Genomic DNA, 24,696 nt, shown 5'->3' on the forward strand with positions numbered 1-24,696 from the left:
GTCACACACAGTATTTTACAGAAAATACATAACACCTTCAGTCAACTAAATCTCAAGTTTCTTCCACACACTGTTAGTTGCAGCTTCTTCTTTTGCTGATCATGTGGGGTTTGAAAACCATGCAGTAAAACTCAAGAGAGACTGAAATCTAAGTTTCTATCTTGTTACCTTTTCTTCCATCTTTTCATCACTCAGATACTGTGCTTCCTGCAGCTGCTTTAAAGCTTCATTGGATAACAAGCTGTAGCTCTCCTGGAGAGATCTGACTTGCTTTTCCATTTCATGTCTTTCTTCATCGGTCATTCTATTATGAAAAAAGAAAGGATCTCTTTGGGTAATTCATAACCTATTGGGAGTGATCTACCTACCTTTACTTAAAAAAGTGGGGCAGAAATTGGTACAAGTAATCTGGAAAAAATACAGCCTAATTATGGAGATGGTCAAGAAAGCTACAAACTGCTTGCAGGTAATCAGGAAAAGAAGCATTTAACCTTTGCATGTGCCTTTGTCTACTGATTCTCAAAGACAGGTAACAAAACTAGCAAGCAGTCATGAGATATTTCAGCAATTTAATATCTTAAACAGTTTTTTTTTCAGACACAGATGAAACAACCTTGTGACATATAGTTCAAGTACTAATTTGTTATAAATTTGTAAATTATTTTTACTCCAAATAAAAATTCAAATATCTAATATTTTTAAGCTGACCAGAGTTATATAAAACAAGCCAAGTTCTTGAAATTGACAAAACTGCACCAAGCTTCATCAAACAGGAAGGCAAAAAACTCCCAAACTCACATACTTGCACATGAAATGCAACTGGAACTGTAAATACGAGGACAGGATTTATTTTTAACCAAACAGTATGTATTGATTCAATTAATTTATATTATTTGAAAAATAAAAATTGGCATACTTATCACTGTGCTTAGCTAAAAATGACTGAGTAGTCTGCAGAGCTTCAGCTATTTGTTCTTTCTTGGTTGACATTTCATGCAGGGAAATCTGAAAAAGAAGCAAACTGTGTTCAAGACTTAACTATGTACATAAATAAAACAAACAAACAACATAGTATTTTTATCTGGAACTAATCTCAGTAATGTAAGAGTTGGATTTTTTTTAAATACTGGCTATCCTTAGAGCAATATTATTTATTATGTAATTGTATCATTTACATATGGATAAGTCATTGTGCTGTGCCTTTTCATTAAGTAAGCTGTTTGTATTAGAAGACTATCAAGCAGGACAAATAGAATTTATTTTAAAATGTTATTTGTATGAAAATTAACCAATCATTTAAAATCACTTATAGTTGGCACAGTTTATAGCAGCTTTATAAAGGTATGTGTACAATGGTCATGTTCAAGAAGTTGCTCACCAAAATGAAAGATAACATATCTTTTATAACATGTATTTTTTAAAAATGTATCAGAAGACCACAAGCCTTCATGAAATACAACATCAGAGACAAATGCAATTATTTATTTATTTATTAATATTCTCCCCACTATCAGTTCTGTCATCCCCACTAAAGCACTCATTGTGGCAGGGGAAGTTGTGGGAATTTAATCTTTTAATTTTTCTGAGAAACTCCCTGCAGTCATTTTGGATAAATAAAGGCAAATTATCAAAGGTAAGTCTGCAAGCTGGAGATACGTTCAATGTAGATGCTAAGAGAACTTCGCCAAGGTGCTTGGGCCCTGCATTCACCTGGGCCTGGACTCAACCAGTTCTGTCCTTGACTGTATTGTGTTAAAGGGCCTGAAAAGTCTCATTTTGCAGTCACCACAAGCAGGCCACGATCTCACCACTTGTGCTGCTTGTACAGGAACCAAGAGAAGCACTGTATGCACTACACAAGAATGTGATGAGAGCAGGCTGAGGTAGCCAGTGGGGTCACAAGCTCCACTTTACTCAGGAAACCAGTGTTGCTGCGGCTGCTGTGTGCACCCTGTCACCATTGGTACCAGCTTCTCCTCCCAGAACATGGCTACACCCCACAGCAACCATAATGTATTTCAGCTATCAAATCACCACTTTCGCTGCTGCTACCTCAATAGGTTGTTTCACAAGAAAAGCAAACACTCTCAGCAAATGCCCATCTTCCACAGCAAGGGAGCGTGTCACGGAGGAAGCCAAGGCACCTAATTCACAGGTTATTCACTGAGGGCTCAGGCTGGACAGGGGAAATGACACCCACAGGTAGTGTGGTAAACTGAGATGCCCTAAGGATTGAGCACTGGCTCAACACTGACAAAGGTTTGCAGCATTGTCATCAACAAGGGCAGAAAAGGAGCAGCACTGAATGTTTTTCCAAATCCTGATCCTAACTACTAGTAAGTTAACAATCAGTATGCTCAAATCAATACAAGCTTACTTTGTCCTAAATATATAGGCACAAACTCAGAGCTTGCACTGCTTCTCTATGAACAAGCAGTGTGCTGGGTCTGGTGGCCATCAGGACTGCAGGTTTGCTGACCTGCCCAACAGCAAGCTTGATTTACACACACACTGCTCCAGTGTGTCTAACCAGCACCTGCATGGGTCATCAAAATAAAAACACAGGAACAGGCTGCAAAGAGGGCCAAAATCATGTGTGCAGGACCACACATAAGGTCCTATACTGAGGTATATGGATAAGACACCACTCTGTGCCTGTGCTTCTCACTACACAGGCAGACCTTCACCAACTGAAATATTTTTAGGTGTCACTAAGCTATTTCGTGGGACAAGCCTAGGAGGGGAGCTTCTAAAACTTATAGGAAACTTCACAGATGGAACCTTATGGTCAAAGTTACAACTGTACACAGTGACAATGTACCTGTTAAATAAATACAAAGGCTTCAAGATGGGCCACTCCAGCAGCCTGTAGTGTGATAATAAAAGCCTCAGTCAACAGCTGCTGTACTTCCTAGGACAGCAGTTTTTACTATTCCTTTAGAAGACCCATCTGAATATCTTTTCAAAAGCAAATAAATAGAAACCTGGCTTTCAAGACCATCCTAGCAGCTTCCTCCTTCCTGGTGCCCAAAGTGCCAATCTGCCAAGATGCACTGACCCTCTACAAAGGCTGAGTTATGGTGTGCAGTGTCCAGTTTCTCTAAACTGATATTCTGCAGTGTCAGAATACATCACACACTAGATCTGTAAAAAGCAGTGTGAACTTCTTCCTGAGTAACATGCTTGTGTCCCTAAACATTGATCACGTACCCAGCCCTCCACTCACAACCAAATGTGAAATTACACCTTGAGGAAAATGTGGATGGAGATTTTTTTCGGCAAAAACCTAAAAAGACATCTGTGTACCTGCTGCTTAGGCAAGTCTGTCTTTTCAGCCTTTTCTCCTTCTTCTTTGCTGAGTGTCTTGCTGAGGTTTGATACCCATTTTAGTAAATCCCCAGCTTTCTCAACATGTTCCTTCTTTTCCTCTTCCATTGATTTCTGAGGAGCGCCACGAATTGTAAGAAACGTAAAAGTAAATTGTTGAAATATGTAACATTAACATCCATACAAACACAACTCTACCATAATGCCATTATCATCACATAAACATAAAATGATTTCTTTTTATTTATCACCACATGCATTACTATGACACTTTGATGTAGGAACAAAAATGTCACATAGATATTAACAAAATAATACCTCAAATGATTTGTAATTATGATAAAGGTGCTTATTCATACACACATACAATCATTATAAAATTATTGATAAAAGGAAAAAGCATAGCTATCCAGCCATTACTCAGTAAATAAAAATCTAAAAAAATTGCATATAAAGTATCTTTGAATTGCTGCCTTTGCATTACCCTCAGGTGTGGATATGTACAGCCAGCATAGGTTAACAGTATTTTGCAATCTATGCACATGGATTACTAAATTACAATTGGAAGAATATATTGCCTTTATGTCTACAGAAACAAGAACAATAACAGTAAAATACTGAGACATTTAATTTTTTTCTGCACAGAAAAACATATTCCTTTTCATATAAGTACAACCTGTTAGTAGGTGGACATTTATCAATACTGAGAAAACATGCTTAAGCCCTTCCATGTATCACAACTAAAAATAAAGGCATTTTATTTCAGTGGACTTTTTTTATTTGATATGCAATTGTAATTCATTTGCCTATTAGAGCATGAAAACATTTCTAAAGAAAAAAAGTTACCTGAAGTGAGAGAAAAACTTACAACTTTATAGTGTAAGTAGCCCAATGAAATTAATGAAATACCAGTGTGAGAAAAAGTACTTATGCATGTGTGTTTACTGCACTGCAGATTTAATCCTTGTATATTTTATTGCCATTTTTGTAAAATAAATGATATCTACAAACTGATTTGTAATATTAAATTAAGTAACAGGTCACATGAAATACTGCACTGGGTTCATTCGCAAAATGGGCAATCTCTTTCAATCTTTAATGTAAGGATATGATCCCTGTCTCACCTAAATCTACCCACCTTGCACTAACGTTAACTTCACCAACTTGAGTATAATTTCTCATTCACACTACCTGTATGTAGGTAATGTCAGAGAAGGTCTTCAGGGAAAGACTGAACACATAGATTGCATTCTGAAATTATGAATCTGCCTGTCTAAAAATTTCAGTTTTGCAATAAGTAATATCTAATTCCAGTTTCAGTGGTTTATACTAATAAGTGGTTTGTAACAATTAGTTTTACAACAATCCATTATTATGCTAGAAAACATTTATGATTGTCCACAAAGGCCACCATATTTCCTTAACTTGAATGGGTTTTAAAGCAGGGCCCAAAATGAGTACTAATATCTTTTGTCCACTATGAATTATAGTAAAGGCTGGAAATTCCTGTTTTCATGGGCTGAGTTGCTTCTAACAACCGCAGTCCAGTGTGGCAATCAAAAACAGCTCTCTCTAAAGCTTCTTTATAGGTTATCTTCTTCTTAGTTTTGGGGCATGTTAAAACTTTATCATGCAATTTTTCACCCTTCATCTTTGTAGCTGTGACAGCATCAATAATACCACTCTTAATTGCATCTTCCATTGTTAACCTGGAATGAGACTTTGGATCTATCAATCCACCAGTCAAGTACTGATACTCCAGGCAGCGCATGCCCATTTCTTTGTCTATGGCATTTAAATGCACAGCTTCAACAGCTGACATAACAGTGTTCCTTACAGGATGAATGATCCCAGTAAAGATCAGCTCACACTGCTGGATTTGCTTGGCACAAGCATCATCAATTAACTCCCTTTGCAAAGCTTCTGAAACACTGTACTTTTTCCCAGTAAATGGATCAATTATACCTCCTGTACTAACCTGAGCTTCAAGACATCGAAGGGCAGTAATTCTGTCTACCAAGTTTTTACGTGAGGCTTTCAAGACTGGAATTCTTTCGTTGGTTTCAGAAAGCCAGAACCCTGCAATAGGACTGTTTAAATCTTTATTTGGCTGTGAACTGCTAACTAAAATATCACCAAACTCATTAACTGTGATTAAGCCCTCCTTATATTTATCAACTGATGCTCTGTCAATTCTACCTTGATTTAAGGTCTCCTCAATATTAAACTGTACACCAGTTTTAAGATCTGTAAGCAAAAGAAAAGAATTCCCATCAGAGTCGAAACACGTAGACTCCTTCCAATCAAATTCCTGTTTCGAAAGCTCAAGATATGTAGCTTTATCAATACATTTCTTTTTATAAGCCTCGTATGATGTCATTTCAGCTCCTGTGTTGACATCTACTACAGAAGTTTTATGACTTTTCTCTGCCGATGGGCTACTTATTTTCCTTTCACCAGCTGGAAGCAGAAAGCATTTACTGCTTACACTGAACAAACACATTTTCAGCAAATCACAGTAGTACATAGCTTTCCTGTTATTTGGATTGTAAAAACATTTTGCATTACTAGAAGGTTCATGCAAAAATTTTAAAATTGTGTTATTAAGCAAGCCAAGATGCACGGCAGTTTCTGGAGGTACGCGAACACTTCTTACAGGATCAATTACCCCCCCACTTGCAATTTGAGCCTCAAGGATATTTTTACCTTTTTGTCTCTCTAAAAGTCTAGCTTCCACAGCCTGAAACACAGAGAGCACTTTCCCAGAACAGCAATAGCCCAAAACAGCTTTCTCTGCCTCAAGCAGTCTACTCTTGAATTCACTATCTGCAAGCCCTCTAACAACCGAATCATCAACAGAGAATTTCTGACCTGTTGTGGGATCAATGATGAAACCAGTAGCTGCTTGGGCCTCTAAAAATGCTAATGCCAGTGCTTTTCCTATTATTCTTCTCTTTGCTGCTAAAGCAAAAGAGAGTATCTCTTTACTGGATTCAAGGTACAGCCCAGCTATAGCTGTAGGTTTAGTTAAAAATTTTTCAAGAGTTTTCTGAATCTCATCAGTAGTTTTCTGCCCTGAAATAAGCTGCTCAGCTGTCAGCCTGTCTAAAAGTTTAACTTCGATCAACTGTCTGGCAGTTACATCATGTCGGAGACCTTCAAATTTAATAGCATCATACTCCTCTGTAAAATATTCCTGCTGAGTAGCATCATCAACAGTTCTCAAAATCTCTTCCCCTAAGAAAGAGCTCATCTTTGCAAAGTCTTCTTTCCTAAACCCTTCGGATGTTTTGTATTCCTCAAACATTCTCTCTTCATTACCAAACGTCTTGCCATTTTCTTGGTTTAATGTTGTGAGTTCAACATGCATGTCATAGTGCTTGTTCTTCACTATCTGTAAATAGGAATTTTTTGACACAGTGAGAAATACAACTTCAGACTGTTCTGTATGTAATTCACTCCTAAATCCACCACCAGAGAAATCAAAGGGAGAACTTGAATTCAAGTCAGAAAGGAGAACTGCTACTAGCATTAGAGAGAAAAGAAACACAGATAGTTAGAGTTTTAAAGTGCATTTGCCATTTTAAGTATTTATTCAAAAACAGGAATATGACTAGACTAAGCATCAATAACTGTTGTTGCTACTATGTGAACCCGCTACTGTTAATCAAAGCTTATTTTGACCAATAATGATACAATGGTGTATGTGAATTTCTATTTCCAACACAAACGTTTAAAATAATGTTTCTTAGATATTAAAGAATCTGGTACTGAGGTCTAATGAAAAGCTTTTTGTGTTGCATAAGAATGAAGGGGTTCCCTTCACCAAGGTAGGAACATAAGAAACATTAGAGAGAGTAGTGATAAAGTATAACTAAAAACAAACAAACAGACTATAATAAAGAGCAGACTAGGAAGGCAAATCCTCACAAAATGTAGTGTGTACCTCCAAGGGATGCAGTTTTACCACTCCTAATTCATGTTTTGTGTCTTCTCCATGTCTAATAGTTTGTCTGGAACTGTGTAGGTTCCTGTTTCTCAATGTGTCCTTTTCAGTGGTTCCAGATATTTGGCTTGCTTTATCAAAAGTTATGTGGAACTGTGTACTCATTTGTGAAACAAACTCTGTAAAAGACTGTGAGCTTGAATCTTCTAATGATTGGTTTATGGTTGACATCTGGAACTGCACCTCTCTCGGTATTTTATCATCAGCACTCATGTACAATGTATTTTCTTCTATTTGATCGGATTTAAAACCTGATCTCTCCTGTTTCTGCCTTAACAAAGGTGAGCTTGGTTTTGTATGTGGAGGAAGCTGTTCAAATTCTTTAGCTGTAGCATCACTCGGGTAATTGAAATCATTCCCTCTTCTCTCACAGCTCAATTTAAATCCAGAATCTTGGAGCTTATTACTTTGCTGAACTTCATTCTGTAACAAAAGAAACCTGTGTTCACTCTCCCTGACCTGCAGATCCATTTTCTGTTTCAAGTTCTCAACCGTGCGCTTCTGCACTTCCAATTCTTCCTCAAGTTTCCTGCACTTCTGGTGATAGTCCATTTCAGCCTGCTTCCCTTGCTGTAGTTGTTCATGACATTTTTTAAGCCTTTCTTGTAGATCTTCCATTTGCCTCTTGTACAACATGATGTTTTCCTCAGCCATATGCTTTTCCTGCTGAAGAGCAACACATTCTAGTTTTATGCCAGAAATGTCTTTTTCTGTGATGCTATGGGATTCTAGTAATTTTTCAACTTTTTTCCTAAATTCCTCTGCAGAGTGTTTAAACTTAATGGATTCTTCCTGAAACAGAATCATCTTCTTGCGTGCCATCTGTTCGTCCAGAGTTTTCTGATGGAGCTCATCCTGCAATTTTTTTAATTTGCTACTTAAGTCTTGTATATGAGTTTGTTGTAGTTGAATCTTCTGCTCACTCACTCTCTTTTCCATGGCTAGAGCATTCATTTGAGCATTTAAATTTTTAACCTCCTGGTTAATGGTTAAGGTGGAAGCACTTTGTTTATCACACTTTTGTTTATATTCACTAGCTAGGTCTCTTGTTTTTGCTAGATCAACTTCTAGGCCTTTAATTTTACACATGAATTCTTGTTCAATTATTGTTTGCTTGTGCAATTGTTCATTTGTTGTGTGCAATTGTTCTTTGAAACCATCTGCTAGGGCTTTTAATGCCTCATTTTTCCTCTGAATATTTTGTTTTTCCAAAGCCATCTTCTCTGATTCAGATTGAATTTGTTTCATCAGTAGTTTTGTTTCAGTATTCCATTTATTAAGGTCCTCTATCTGTCGTTTCAATGTTTCTGACAACTGAGTGCTTTTGGCTAATTCATTTTTAAGCATCTGAATTTCCTGTTGGTTTTCTTTCTCTACTTTTGTTTTTTGAAGCAACTGTTCCTTAATTTTCTTATATTGGTCTTGAAGATTATTTGCTTCTCCTTTGCATGACTGTGTTCTGTGTTCAGCTGCCAGTTTCTCTTTTTGAAGAGAACTGATTTGTGAATTTAAATGTTTGATAGTGATTTCACTTTTTGTCTGTGATCTGGTTAATTCCTCTACTTCTCTTTTTAGCTGTGTCTTCTCTTGTTGAACAGATTTCAGCTCCTCCTGATAGTTGATCTTAATTTTCTTAAGATCCATAGCTTCTTGCATCACCTCTTCAGCTTTACCTGTGGCTCTCTGTAGCTGCCTGTCCAGTTCTTTCAACTGTTGCAAATACCCCTGCTCTACTTGGTCTTTTTCCTCCAACTTAATTTTTAGGCATTTAAGCTCACTATTGACTTTATCTAGTTTTTCTTTTAATAAACGAGACTTTTCTTCTGTTGATGATTTTTGAAGCTCAATTTCATTCAGTTCATATTTCAGGTCTTTAATAGTTTTATCAGCTTTTTTGTTAGCAAGGGTTAAGTCATCTATCTTCTGTTTAAGCTCTTCTACTTTTTTGGCTTCTAGTTTCTTCTGGAAACTTGTAATTTCAGAGTCAGTCCTACACTGACTGCCCTGCCCAGCAGTGAAAGTTGGCAGGGAGGTTTCTCTAGTTACAGAGTATCTTCCTTCAACAACTTTCCTTCTAGCTTCAGTTTTTTCTCTTTCTTGCAGTTTTATTTCTGATAGGTTCCCTTTAAATTCAAGATCTTGTTCCATTTGCTTGATGAGCTTCATAAGTTTCTCCTCTCCGTCTGTTTTTTTCTTCAGCTCCTGCATTAAGGTTTTTTTTTGTTCCTCTAAATCATAAAGATTAGTATCTTTTCTTCTTAGAAGTTCTTCCAAGTTTCTTCTGGTAAAGGTACTTTCTTCTATTTGATTTCGAAAAGCACGGAGGTTTTCCTCCAGTACACTTCTTTGAGTCTCTGCCTGAAAAATGAACTGCCTTACACACTCCAGCTCCTGCTCTGCATCTGCTTTCTCTTTCTCCATGCTCTCTAGATCTATACGACACTGCTTTGCCTCTTGCTCAGCCTTGGTCTTCTGAAGACAGATTTCTTCCATGTCCTTTTGCTGCTTCTTCAGTTCTTTTTCTGCGGCTTCCCTCACTTTAGGGAGCTCCTGTTCCACTTGGATTTTTTGCTTCTTCATATTCTCCAACATCTCCTCAAGTGTTTTTACCTTTCCTATGAGTTTTTTATTCTCATCAATTGTGTTACTTTGCTGTGCCATTAGATCTGAATATGCCTGACGTGTTGACGCTTCCTTGTTCTTTAAAATCTGTAAAAGAGTAAAGATAAGTTGGAATGTACCTTTTGTAATGCAACATAGGAAACATATTAGGCTCTTCGAAAAGCAGAAGGGAAGATACTTACTCATATATAAGGTATGTCCAGAAAGTAGGATGAGCAGTTCCCACCACCATCACCTTCTCTTGAAGGCTTCAGGAAGTTACCATTAGCCAAATATGAAACCCTTGACAAAGACATTCACAAAGCAAAGAGGTCCTGAAGGCTCTCATTTCAGTCAGATGCCTCTTAGCAGTAAGCAATGCCAAACAGCTCACATAGGCTTTCTCTCCAAACAAATAGGCAGAGCAAACAGTAAGCCAAACAGAGTGTGCAAGAATCCTCAAGAAGAAAAGTGGTCTACCATTTGTGGATCAGTTCAGCGGAAACTGGACAAAGGACTAGGGCTTGCAAGCAAAAATAACACACATGTTCTGAACTCCCCTCCAAGAACAGAAACAGTGCAACAGCTCAAGAAAGAGAAGTATATAAACCCCAGCACGTCTCTGATCCATAGTGTGCTCCACAGTCCCAATGCCTCCACTGGTGCAGCCAGGGGACTGGTAAGAGCACAGCTGCTCTGCATTGTAAGCACAGAAGTATAAACATGGCAATTAGGAAATCCTAGTGAAAACTGGTTGGCTAGTAGTCTCCGTATATCAGCAGATCCAGGGCAAGTCTTACAAGCAAGATGCGCAATCACCAGTAATAATATGGTTGAAGCTATACATACCTTGTCCTTATTAGCATTATTATGGTGTTAAGATACCAAATATGAGCTAACATGAGGTAAGAAACCCTCTATATTCCTGTGATCATAAAAACAGGGCACGAAGGGTAATTATAGCAACATTTTCAAACAAACAAAATGTCAGGTTAGTTAAAATTGCCAGATTTACTTCATTCTTCACATGATATATGAAACATTTCCTAAAAGGCTAATGCAAAGGCAGCTTCCTCAATTCGTCTCCATATTTCTCTGTATTAAAATTTTGAACAGCCCCCAATGGAAACAAAATGTTTAAATTGATTTGTTATCAGATCTCTTATGCTCCCATAGACACAAAATCTAATGTATTATGCTTGAAAAAGAAGAACTAAAAATACAGATACAGTCACAACCTATATCTTCTTAGATTTCATTTTTGCTAATCAACATGGCTGAGCATCAGCTGGGTGGAGAAAAGGATGGCAAATAGTAACACAAAATAAATATAAAAATAAATGTCTAGGAATTTTAAAATTAGGTATCTCAAAATGCACAGTAATTGATACATAATTCGCATATTCATTGTTTAAATTATGTTCAATCAACCTTAAATCACTTGACATATTTTGAGATTCAAATGTTGATTTGGATTGATTTAGAATCATTCTTAGATTAACTGTTTTATTTGCATTGCATAAAAACTCTGGTACCTTAATAATAGTTGTGCTTCTTTTCTCTTCATTATCTTTGTCTCTTTTTTTTTGCTTTTCTTTTTTTTCAAATGAGGTTTTTTCCCCTAATTTTTCCCAAAACGTCTTCTGGAGCTTAGTGTTTTTTCTGGGTACATTTGTGCTATGAGCCTCATCTCTACCGATCATTTCTGCAACTAGCAATAAATTTTTACATTTCTGACCCTCTTCTAACCTGTCTTCTCCACTCTGATTCTTCCCACTTATATTTATGTTGCCCAAACCATAAATGTTGCCCTCTGATATTTTCTTCACACTTAGTTTCTCATTTTGACTCAAAAGCTTTTTTGTTAATCCATGTTCTGATAATGGAAAATAATCCTCTTCTCCAGAAATAATTTTTGAGAGGCTAAAATCTGCATTTAAATCACCAGCATTTTCTGTACCTAAACTTTGATCATTCTGCACTGGTGACACTTCAAAATCTAATGGATAAGATTCAGAGACTTTTTCTGCATAATGGGTCTCTGAAACATTTCCTGAAGAAACAGCTGGAATTTCTTGCATTGTACTCTTGGCTTCATTTGGATTTAAATTTGATTTTTCTAGGATTTTGTTTTCTACTAGGAAATAACTTTTATCCAGAGATTCTCTCTGCAGTTTGACAGTATCTGTTTCAACATTACAATAAACATCTGGATTGCTCATAGACTGCAATTTTAACTTTGTTTTTTCACTTCCACTGTGCACTGTCAGCTCTCTGAAAGAGGATGCAACTTTCTCTAGAGATGTTGCATCCCTTGCACCTGAAAGAGAATCATCTTTTCCATAACACACTTGAAACTCTCTGTCTTCAGAGTTTAAAGTATTGTGGCTATTGCTTTCTGTAAGGCAATGTTCTTTATGCTGACATTCAAAATGAGGTGAAAAATATTGCTGTTTGTGAGGGCTGATACCAAGGGCATGCTTTCCAGCTTTTGGAGTGACTTCAGCTTTCTTCATTGTTAGCTCAAAATTAGTTTCTGATTGCAACTCACATTCTTCCTTTGTTGAAACATCACTCCCTGCCTTTCTTGAATTCTTTTTTCCTGTGGTTTTGTGTATAATTTTCACTCCAGGCAACTTCTTTGATATTCCCTCTGTTTTCCATCTTTCTCCATTAACAATTTTCTCATTTAACATTTCACCAGGATCATTATTCACACTCACACGGACCTGAGATGAAACAAAAAAATCTTTTCTGCCATTTTTTTCTTCTTTACTTTGATTACCAAAACCCCTTAAACTCTCCTGCTCTCTATGTAGCTTATTGTCTCTGTTGCCACTAATGCTACTTTCTTGACCACTGAAATTTAAAAGTTGCTTTAATATTCTATCAGTTTTGATTTTATCATATCTGTCTACATTTAATTTTCTCCTGTCAATTTCCAATTTATTTTCTGTGTGTTCAGGTTTACTGGAAGAGTTATCTTTTTGCAAATATTTCACATCCATCGTGCATTCATTAGGTTTATTTTCCTCTCTCAATTCAACAGCTTCATTGCCATCCAAACGTTGAAAGACTTCGGCTGACTTCACAGGTTGCTGGAGTTCACTCTCTTCTGGTAAACTCTGAGCATGACAGCATATGGATTAAATTGAGATATCACAGAAAGCATCTTATTTTTTCCTTATTCTGTGAATTCTTAATGCCAATACTGAGAGTTAGGAAAGAAGATTGGCATGAAAGAAAATCTTGGAACAATCACAGACTTCAGAAGTCTGATCCCAAAAGAAAAAAAAATATCATTCCTCCTTTGAAAAGGATTATTATTTTTCTGATTTGCTACTCTGATTGCAAAGAAAAAACCCATCATATTATTTTGAGACTGGAAACCTGCTTAAGTTATCTTCAAAGAAGCTACCAAAAATTTAGAAAGCTGCCAGGGAGTGGATGAGGAGGGAAGATGGGGAGTATTGGATTTCCAAAAAAGCAGTACTGGAGACTCAGAGCAGACTGAAACTCAAAACGTTTTGAGAAATTCCATTTGTTCTTGAAGAACATGAAGCCTATTGACATTCACAGGTTTCCTGATCCTTGTTCTTTGCTTGACTTTTTATCTTTGATGACATTAACTTTATAAGTCATACTAAATCTTCAGTTATGATGGTTACTTAGCAACAAATATTATATATTTCCATCAGTTTGCTCCACCACTTGATGCACAAAGATGCAATGCTGTTAGTGTTACAGTTGGTTCAGAGGTAATTTAATAGCAAGAAAAGCCAATAAAGACAAAGCCAGCACCAGAATTATAGAACTCTGTTTTTTTCCTGTAACAATAACATTAAAATTTATACCCATATGATAGTGTTCTTCAATTTAATCCAATTTATAAAGTTTATACTAAAATAATGTAGTCCTTAAAGAATGACTATATATAATCTCTTCCAGAAAGAAAGATTTCAAAAGAAAGTGAAGAATTCAGAAGTATTTTTTCTCAATTATTTGGAAGGCTGACTCTCCAGGAAACATGTATTTTGAATACTCTAACTTCAGTAACCTACTCTTGTTAATAAGATTCAACATGAAGTATAAATAAAATGCTGTTTGACCCCAAGGAAACAATGTGGTAGAAGGACAAATGGAAAAAAGTATCTGAAAATGTCAAAGACATTTCAGAAATTAATTAAGAGGGCATCATACCTCCCTGTTAAAAGAACTTCCTTACATGTTGTTAAGTGGACCAGAATGCATACTATGGAATATTAAGAGGCCTACACAGGATATCAATGGTGCATGCACAGTAAGTTTGTCCTCATCTTAATGTCTGCATTTATACAAAAGATCAAGCCCTAATATATTAAAGTATTAAAATTGAATGTATGTAGCTATGTCTCCATCAGAATTTAGTGAATCACATGATCCTTTTAGCTGGAGGAACTGGCAACATGTATGGATGGTACGGAGCTACATTCCTGTATAATGTGCACTACATAACAAATTTTAGTTTTGTGAATCATTCCAACAGGTATATTGCTGTTTGTTTGCCTAGATGTTCTATTTGCTTGGTTGACTGACAGGGAAGGACCTACCTCTTCCTCCTCCAGTCTTTTCAAAGAGTCACCTGCAAACTTAATGTATTGGGTCATCAAGGTCACCAAGGCAGTATAACGAGTCCGTAAATCCATGAACTAGAGAGAAACAAAGGGGGGAGAGAGGTACGACAAAGGAAAACACTCCAATTAACCTCAAAATAAGTGATAAACACTAATCTAGAACCTATCCCAATTCTCATCTCAAAATTCTGATTGTAGAATCCAAAGTCCTAAGTTTGATTCTAAAGTTTAATGCCATCGACAGGGTCCACTTGCACTAATAAATCCTAAGGATCTATGAGGAGATCCATAAAGAGAAGAAATAGAAGACAGTGTTTTGACTTCACAGCCAAAACTGCCCCTTATAAGAGGGGCAAGCAGTGCTGGTCACTATTCCTCTCTCTTACAGTTATCAGAGAGGCAGATTTATCTTTCCCACCCAAATGAGGCTAATTTGCCTTGGAATCTGTCAAAACGTCCAGATCTGGTAAGTTTTACCTTAGTCAAGATGAACGCTGACCCTGTTTACTGTGATCAAGGTCCAGCCCAGAGGTAGTAATGAATAGTTTTCCTGAGGTAAAATTCTCATACAGCTTTTTATTATTTGGATTACTTTTGTTCATCAACTGCAATATACAGTTTTGTTGCCTAAATACAGCACAATGACCAAGAGAATATTTATCATATCACATATAGAGAAAAAAATAATCTTGCTTGGGTTATCCTATTTAATAATTAATAAATCCAAAAACCTACTCTTGTGTTTACACTGTTTTAAGCAAAGACTCACATTTTCCTGTCACAAGAAATCCATTTACCTCTTGAATAATGAAGTCTGATGAGCTTTGTATTCTTCGGCGCTTCACTGGAGATTTTTGTTGGGAGTCAACCATAGCTCTGTAGGTCATGGTCTGTAACTCATAGTCCTGTAAAAGAGAAAATACACTAAATGATTGGCATCCCACGTGATACTGACACTAAAACAATAGGATTACAAGTGTAATGTTATTTGTTACCTTCACAGCAGCAGAGTATTGCTCTGAATACTTCTGGCATTCGTCTATTTTGCTTTGTTTCATTTCAATCTCAGAAACCAGCATCTGTAAAATATGAATCTACATAATTATCTTAAAAAGTTATTTTTATTACTATTATAATTAACATTTTTACTTTATCTGGCATCATCTAACATAAGTAGATGCTTATCTAACATCTAGTTTATCAAACATTTAATATGCTCCTATCCATGTGTGTACAAGTAATTATGCTCAAGCCTGAGCTTCATCAGATTTATGGTACAAAAGAAGTGAAAAAATCTGCCAGCTTTAATGGGTGGTGAGCGAACTTAAACCAAAATCAGGAATACACTATTTCATGCATATAATTTGTTATTTTGTCTCTTATTGAAGTTGCATTTCCTTCTTGCAGAAGACAGCTGTTAAGTTTAGGTCTGCTTCCATGAAAATATTTCTACATCCATAAATACCAAGAGCAGTACTGAATACAAAATTATGTGATAAGAAGAGTCCAGAATTTTTAAGGTTTTGATCTTCTTTGCAGATTTGAAGACCACACAATCTGGTCTATAAAATTACAATCATCAGTGATATACCCATGGCTGCATTATAAACATAAAATCATATAATCTCATGATTACTTGGCATTTTACAGTAAGGGTTGATGGATACAAGCACCTAATAATAAAGAAGACTGACATCACTGGGTTAAACTGATATTATAATTCTTTGGTCATTACAGCAGTGCTTTTCCACAAGGACATCCCTTTCATACCTTATGTTGGTTCAACTGTTTAGCCAATGCTTTGCTATTTTCAGGGTGTATTTCTTGAATCTTTCGCTGAGTATCTTCTACTTGTTGAATCCAAGTGTCCAAAGAATTGTAAGTATCTTTATAATACTTCAGAGATTTATTAATACCTTCTAAGTCACGCAACCTGATTTTATTTTAGAAGATAGGTAAAGGGGGAGAAGATGATTATTAAAGACAAAAAATGCAACTTTAAAGGGTTTGAATGCCTTAACTCTGCTACAACTCACACTTTAAACATACTAAAATAAAACTCAATAAACAGTAAATTCACTTCTCAAACACCAAGACTCCCGGCTTCATGAAGCCTTTTCATTTGTCATAAAGGACATCCAGGAAGGATCCTACTACAGAAGAAGCTCTGCTTATATCCCTTATTATTGTGCTCATCTGCTTGAAACTCAATGAGCACAGGAAACCATAAAGAAGAGGGAGGGCTCTGCAACAGCAATCAATTCTGTTACAAGAAGAGGGAGTATTTCAAATGTGACCTATGGGACAAGAAGAAGTGTGCTGTGCTGGAGTTAAGTAGCAGTAGCATATACTTTGTGCCCACAGAACAACAGAATTACACTAAAACTGAAGACTGCTAATGCTCAAAAGTAATCAATCCTGTATGGCCATTTTTAAATCATGGTTTTGACCTGTAAAGAGAGTTCTGTGTATTTTTTCAAATTCATTTTCATACTGATAGAAATACTGACTTCTTCTTTCACGATCCTTATACTGTTACACATTATCATGGTGTGATTTTGGCAGCTGCTCTGTGCAGAGCCAGGAGTTACACTTGATCCTTGTGGCTCCCTTCCAACTCAGGATATTCTAAGATTCTACTTAAAAGATCATATAAATATGACCACTCAACACTGCAGGATAAACATACTTATTACACAGCTTTTTACAGTTTGACTAGGAATGAATACTTGGAATCACTCTAGTGTTGTTCTCAAGATACCAAAAAGAGCAAGCAAAGGAAATTGTATTACTCAGGTTTCATACTTAAGCATGTTTTAAAGCTAATAACCATGAAAAAGAGAAAGGATCATGGTAACTGCAGCCAATATTTGTACATATTTTTTGTATAATGATCATCAGTGTTAAGCTGGTAGGAAGCAGCAGAGATAACATTTGCAGAAAGCAGCCTCTTTACAGCTCTGTGCTGCAGCTACCACAGTCTGTCTTGTTTACACCAGAAGCCACTGCGCTTTAACAGCCATTTTTCAGCATAGTCTATTCAGGATGGAGTCCTGTGAGGAAAGCATGTGGTTCATGTTTACTCTCTGAGGAAATAAGGAAATTTCAGTAACTCATAAACCCACTGTTTAATCATTTAAATTATGTTAAACTATCAAATGATGAAAAATTAACTAAATTAGTTAATTGCAAGTGAAAAACTTCAGTATTGCACCTGAATGGATATTCACCCCTTAGAAAAGAAGGACAAAAATGTGACAGGTTGTTTTGTGAACTTTTATATCAACAGCACTATCTTCAACGCTCTTGTTCAGGTTATCTAAAATGACAAACTGAAGTACATTTTAAAGAAAATAAATTCAGACTGTATAGTACAGACTTCTTCAACTTGCTTATATTTTGTCCTTCAGTCTCTACAGTTCTGCTTCCTTTACATATGGGAAACAGAACTGTAGAGGCTGAAGTCAAAAGTATTTCCTGGAAAGTCATGTATGGACATCTCCTTCAGAACTACAGGTAGGTGTGTTCTGCTGTATCTGCACATCTGTATAGGCTTGTGTATTTGAGTAACATTTTTCAATATCAACTTGACAGTAAAGGTTTGAATTTAGAGCAACATCTCAACTGGATATTGAGGCTGCGCACACACACACACATAAAAAAAAAAAAGAGGCACTTCACCAAAAAGTTATTGCATCAAAATTATCACAGAAGTCAATGGAAGCTAAGGACTTCCAGACTTAGCACTTGAATCATCAAAAGCAAATTAACATGAGTCCAATCATAACTGATGAATCACTTCATCAGTTTAGCCTGGCAGAACTAATTACGAGGAGAAACAGATGGTATTTCCATAGGACTGCCAGCCACTTCTATAGGCTTTTTCTGTTGTTTTTTTTTTGAAGAAGAAGAAGAAAGAGAATGTATCTCTACTATGTATCGGTAAGGTGTAAGTAAATAATCTTGATCATCTTTTGGTGCTTAATAGTCACAGACAATGCCTGTTGAAAAGTCAGGCAATGATGTCAGCAGCACAAAACAGGTATTCATCTTAGCAAATTTCAAAAACAGCTCAGAAAACTATTCAGACCTGTTTTAGTATGAATTTCTGATCATTTTTCCTCAGAAATAATAAAACCAGTATAGAACATGAACAATTTATAATAAAAAGTTACACAAACCTATTTTCAATTTGACAATGAACATTTTGCCACCTCTCAGCCAACTGGTCCACTTTTTCTTTATGCCAGTCAAAGTCAAGATCACGTTCCTTGTGCATTTTAAACATCTGATCACTGATCATCTTTGCCTTCTGCAGTTCATCCTCTAAGGCATGGAATGTTTGTCTTTTTTCATCTACTTCAGATCTCCATTGCTAGTATATGAGAAATGAAAAATTGTAAATAACTCATAAATTATGACACTGTTTTATAAATTAGTATTTTGCATGAGTAAAATGTATAAATTAATCAATCAAAATGTTTTAATTAATATTTCACTTCTGCTTGCTCAAATACTCAAACGGTACCAGAATGGGTCTGTAGCAAGTAATAGCTATAAAACGCAAAATAATTCTTAGCAACAGCAACCCCTAAGACACGTAGATCAAAACAGAGCCATTAAATTAACACAATTACTTCATAAACTACATCTTTCAAAAAAATCATTAGGTAGATGCCAATCACTCTAACAAATAAAAGCATTACTCATATTTTGCAATATCAAAATGAGGTATATACAGCAAACAAAAAATGCTTAAGTTCAATCTTTCCATTTCTCAAAGACATATGCCCAGCTTCCTAGGAAAGCCTGATTAATATATTATAGCAATAGTAGGAATGCTAGTGTGGTCATGTTTATATAACATAAATATAACTCTATGTTTATGTTACCTTACGTATATGATACCTTGTGAAGAGAAAAAATCTTACTGCAGCATTAACAAGTGCCACGCTTGGAAGTTCAAATACTTCACAGCATTTCGTAACAGCAGGAACACGCTTTCAAACTATCCAATTCCTAATGCTCTGAAGTAATATTTTTTTGAGATGTCAATCCCAATGAAGGTTAAAACTAAATACACAAGCCAATTTTTGATACACTATACAGTATAGCATAACCAAGTCAGGTGTTACAAGATAGATACTTTTTGTCTTATTTTTTTATTTGCCCATGAGAAAGCACCAGCAAACTCTTACCTTTAATGTACCCATCAGGTTTTCAATATGGTTTTTGTCAGCCATTACTGCCTCTTCTTCACACAACTTAGTTTCATAGTGTTTCACTAATGATTCTGCTGTTTGGGTGTTCGTCAGGACCAAATTTATAGTTTTTAATCTGAAAAACAGTAATCTCCTGTTAACTGAACCATCAATAACAACATTCAACACACTTGTGTTCTTCAGTCTTTTCATATCATGGGGTACCCCTTTATAAAATGTTAAAATATTAACTCCCCTTTCCTAGATCAATATTATTCATACTAATATCTTCAATTCATTTTGAAGAGAAAACTGTGAACTAAAAGGTGTGATGTACATACTTATCTATGAAAATGGAAGACATGGAATAAACTTGATTCATGTTTTGAATAACAACATTGAGCTCAGAGCGCAGGGTAGGGACTGAAGGTGAACCAGCAGCTTGACTGAAAAACTCTTCACATTTATCTGTGATGGCTCCCAAGTCATCCTTCAGTCGATCCAGTTCTTTCTTCAGTTTCTGTAAAATGAAAGGTGACTGACAGTGCTTTCATCCTACATCAACCTGATACATACTCTACATATCACTATCAGTACAGGTATGCCCTTTGCTTGCTTTACGTGGACAACATAAAAAATAATGAAAGGAAACAAATATAATAGGGAAACTAACAGAATTTATCATCTGGTGATTTATCAAGTGGTGATTATCATCACCATTTATCATCTTCTTTTTCTCATAAACCCAAGCATAATATTTGACTTGTCTTTACAAGATGCAGTGTAAACCTCCCTGGTTACACTCAAAATGCCTGCATATATTTGTTTTTAAATAAAACTCTTTCCCTAGGTAAAACAGACTTTCTCAAAGGCTCACCTCTTGCTCTGAAATCCTAAGCACATTTTCATGTACATCATCCCTTTCCATTGGTGTTCGGATCTGCCGTATTAACCGCTCCTCACAAGTCTCTAGCCGTAGTCTGATATTTCTGACTTCAGAGATGTACAGATTGTAAATAGATTCTTCCTGCTCCTCTGTTGAAAGAAATAAGGTACATGTTATAAGCAAAGTCATCATGTCATTTTCAACATATTGTCTCATGAAACACTTCATAAAGTCATCGTTCTACAAGGGTTGGACTCAATGATCTTTATGGGTCCCTTCCAACTTGGCATATTCTGTGCGATTCTGTGTGAAGTCTTTCTGTGACTGGCTGAAATGCCATCAGTTTCCATTGGAATTTTGGCTATAATGAAAATTTCAGGGACCCTTAATTTTTACTGTTATTAGATCATCTCGTCACCCATGGAAAACTTTTGTCTGTGGCCATGCATCCCAGGCACAGGCATCACCCCTATGCAGACTTTGCTAAACTCAGTGACTGATTCTCTCAACCAGTGATATCAGGTACCTTAAATTCTCTCTTTCCAGTGCACAGGGTAACACATCTTTCCTGAAGTGCAGTGAACTATGCTAATAAAGCAATCAGCTTTGCCCTACTGTATTTCTTTAAATTACTGATTTACTCAACAGTAAATCAGAACAGACGTTTTAAGCTTTCTATTCTCAATGTATTAAAAAGTACGTTAAGAGAACAGTAACTACAAGCATTCTGTGAAGCTAGGGAAATACCCAGGATGCTTTTCTTGCCTTAACAGTCTGAAAAAAGTTTTAATTCTGTTATGAAATCAACAAAGTAATCAAGTTGTATTTCCAGCATTCAAAAGCAAGAAAGGCATGACTAAACAGTGAGCTGTAAGGCACGTAATAAATTCTTGGGTGTAAATTTTTTGTAGTACTCTATATATTAAGTAACACAACAATATTTGGTACACAAGTTAATATATACAAAGTTAATACAAAAATTAGAGTTTCAGTACAATATAATTGTACACATTGTGAAAACAACTCTCTGTTCAAAAGAATTGAGGTGATAACAGTATCAATATGATAAAACAGGTCTCAGGATCAAGAACTAAAATCTCTTTCATGAGGGCATCTTTCTAGCACACTAAACTAAGTTTTACCTCTTTCTGCAGACTTAAGAAGCTCTTGATAGTATTGCTTGCAAACATTAACCTCCCTTTCCAGCTGTGTTGTATCGGAGCTTGTAAAGATTTTGGACTCCTGGCTGTCTTCCAAAAAATCATCAAAGCGGGACTGCAAATTGCTTAGAACCTGCTGATGTTCACCTGGCAGCATCGTCTTTATCTGCAATAGATTATAAACCCAAAGCACAGTCAGAGCATCACTCACACAGTTCTCATTTCAAGTTACGGATATGTACGAGAATGAAAAAATGCATTATGGAGGAATGAGTGTTCAGCTGTCCTCAGCTTGAAAGACTAAATGTTGCTTCACAGTTGTTCCACTGTTAATCAGAAGTTGTAGCATGAAGAAATAATGGCCATCTTCAGGAAGATAAACCTTACCCTAATGAAGCTAATCTTCCCATAAATGCAGAAAGGTAGACTATTGCAGACAAAATGCAGAATTTAGTTACTGTTCATTGCTTTCAAGAGGTCTCTGCTCACAACAGGAGACCACTGCTCTGCTCCTTCCCCAAATGTAGCTGTGAAAAGACTGCTCAGATCAGGGCAGAACATTGCACACTGGTAACCAGCATGGCCACTGCTGCCAGCTAATCCCACAAGGAAGATGAGGATTGCTGCAAATCACTGATTATACATTTCCAGGAAGTGTATCCTATGACTTCCCAGCAAATGGTTAAGAGCCCTTCCTAGTCATAGCACATACCGAGGCAACATTGCCAGCTCTAACAGCTTCAATTTCATTTGTCAGGTAATGCCAGGACACCACACTCTTCATGTTTACATGTGACTCATGCCAAAGGGCCAGAACATTCTGAAATTGTTGTTCAATCCTGAAATATGAAAAAATTCCAACTTTAGATCAGGGTAACACGTGAAAAAGAAAAAAAAAAACCACACAAAAACACCCTGTAAGATATTCTTTTAACCCAAGCTTCATATAAATTAATTTTAACAGAAAATAGACAGTTTTGTTTTGTCCCTACCTGTTGGCTGTATCTATTGCTTCTTTGTTTGGTGGAGGAACTGTAAAGCATACAGATGGAACCATGGCCTCATTACCACTTGGGCTAATGACTTTCCATTTAGCACGATGGGAGTTGTTTGCTAATACACACTCATCATCTTTGTAAATAGTTATCTAGTATTAACAGAAAAGCAGAATAATTTGATGAGCCAAGCATTACGAAATAATCGTACAAAGCACTTCTGCAAACGGTGTCTACAAATAAGCAACAGAACAACAAAACCAATGTTCCAACACAGGGATTTGCTCTTGTTTACTAGGGTGGAAGAAATTTAGAGCCCAGTTTTCTCTAGAACATGGTAATTAACAAAACTTTAGCTGAATTTTCACATCTGTAATTGGTTTGAAGAAACTCAAGTTTCTAACCTCAATTTGTCTATAGTCACAGATGGCTTTAATTGGGATGGATGTTTTGAGTACACAGTCAGGGTTTCTTGGCTTCAGCTGAATTATTGCCTTTGCTCTCCCCACAAGGCCTGCTACTGTGCTCTTATACTGCAAGAGTTGTTCTTTTTCTTCCTAAAACAGTTAAGAAAAGAATACGTCATAAGAGATGGCCAGAATTCAGGGTTGCCTCTTTGATCCTGTTAAGCTTTACTTTTTCTGACTTCTACTGTGTATCTTAAAAGTAACACATTTTACAAGAACAAAGTATCTTTCTGTAGCCACTGGTTTACCCCATCTGGTATTGTAAATATAAAGAAATACATAATACTGTGTTTTAAAGTTGTAAAAAACAGTCTTTGCAAATGGATAAATACAACTATTTATTTATAAGTTCTGAAAAATGAACTGTTTTCCCTTCACTTTAAATGAATAATCTCAACGCATTTTATATCCAACTATAATTCTACACATTTCTGGTTTCATTGTAACTCATGTTAATAGGGTCCTTGAATTCTTACCATAGACTCCTGGACAAGGTCTTCCAGCCTATGAACACTGCTTGATCTATCACAACTGTATTTTCGGTATATGGTATCTTTCAAATTCTTCAAATATTCCATGGCTTCTTTGGCATCACTGAAAAACTAGGATGAGATAAATACCAGGGTTATTTTTAAACAACCTAAAAAGTATACAATCAGCTACACCAAAGTTTATTTCAAGTGCTGACTTTTTAAAAATAACCTTTTCTAGTTGCTTGAAGTGACCATTGCACCACACATGCAGAGAGATTCATGACCTCATGTCTAAATGTACTCTTCAAGAAGGCACACACCAGTTATTCTTGGTACTATATAAATGCAAAATTAATTGAGCAGTTATTGAGCTTTAGTTAATTACTGTTCCTGAAATGGAAAAATTTTCTGAAGTCAAGCTTTCTTTGGAATTACAATTACTTTCATATATAAAGAATATATTGTAGAAACTAGCTGCAAAATCCAGGGAGCAGAGGGGCAAACGTTTTGTGTAGAAAGGGAAGTGAGCTGCCACACTTGACAGTTCTGCTTGGGCATCTGCACCCCCAAACTAGGGTCCTGGTTAAGCACAGTTGGGAACAGAAATGCCCTGTGACAATCCTCACCCCTATTCTGTCCCTTAAATCTCATTGCTTAAATCCAGAATTCCCACTTCTTATCCTGACCAGTAGGAGCAACAATTGCTTTGTCTTCTGCAGTGGCCTTTTCCTCACTTTGGGCTTCCATCGTTCTCAATCCAAAGGAATCTTATCCCAACACCACATCCTTTTTATTTTCAGTCATCCAACCCAGAAGACACTAAAGATTAGTCTTTATAATTTAAATATTTTCAAAAAGTAGATTTTTTAAAAGCCAAAAAAACTAACAAACCAAAAACTCAGTAACTGAGTTCTGCATCATTTGCTGAGTGGATGGATGATAATCAGGCAAGCAAATGGGTGTTTCG

The 24,696-nt window shown here is 36.2% G+C and overlaps 1 protein-coding gene across 15 annotated transcripts in view; it reads right to left on the reverse strand.

The window, feature by feature from the left end:
* Nucleotides 1-24,696, reverse strand: part of DST (dystonin) — a 307,129-nt gene that overhangs the window by 118,191 nt on the left and 164,242 nt on the right. For 10 of the 15 annotated variants that reach the window (XM_051777809.1, XM_051777812.1, XM_051777818.1 and 7 more), the window contains 16 exons: nt 23,733-23,858; nt 23,194-23,346; nt 22,787-22,941; nt 22,507-22,633; nt 21,777-21,960; nt 20,626-20,783; nt 20,090-20,268; nt 19,746-19,884; nt 18,729-18,922; nt 16,318-16,480; nt 15,543-15,626; nt 15,345-15,452; nt 14,524-14,622; nt 3,307-3,441; nt 917-1,005; nt 169-304 (listed from right to left, as the gene is read on the reverse strand). In XM_051777809.1, coding sequence (XP_051633769.1) covers nt 169-304; nt 917-1,005; nt 3,307-3,441; nt 14,524-14,622; nt 15,345-15,452; nt 15,543-15,626; nt 16,318-16,480; nt 18,729-18,922; nt 19,746-19,884; nt 20,090-20,268; nt 20,626-20,783; nt 21,777-21,960; nt 22,507-22,633; nt 22,787-22,941; nt 23,194-23,346; nt 23,733-23,858 — 2,229 coding nt within the window. The other 5 variants (XM_051777805.1, XM_051777807.1, XM_051777806.1 and 2 more) reach the window with 2 other exon arrangements.

Source organism: Manacus candei, unplaced genomic scaffold (genome assembly GCF_025592945.1).
Source record: "Manacus candei isolate 608988 ecotype Guabito, Panama unplaced genomic scaffold, ASM2559294v1 h1tg000011l, whole genome shotgun sequence".
Classification (NCBI taxonomy): domain Eukaryota; kingdom Metazoa; phylum Chordata; class Aves; order Passeriformes; family Pipridae; genus Manacus; species Manacus candei.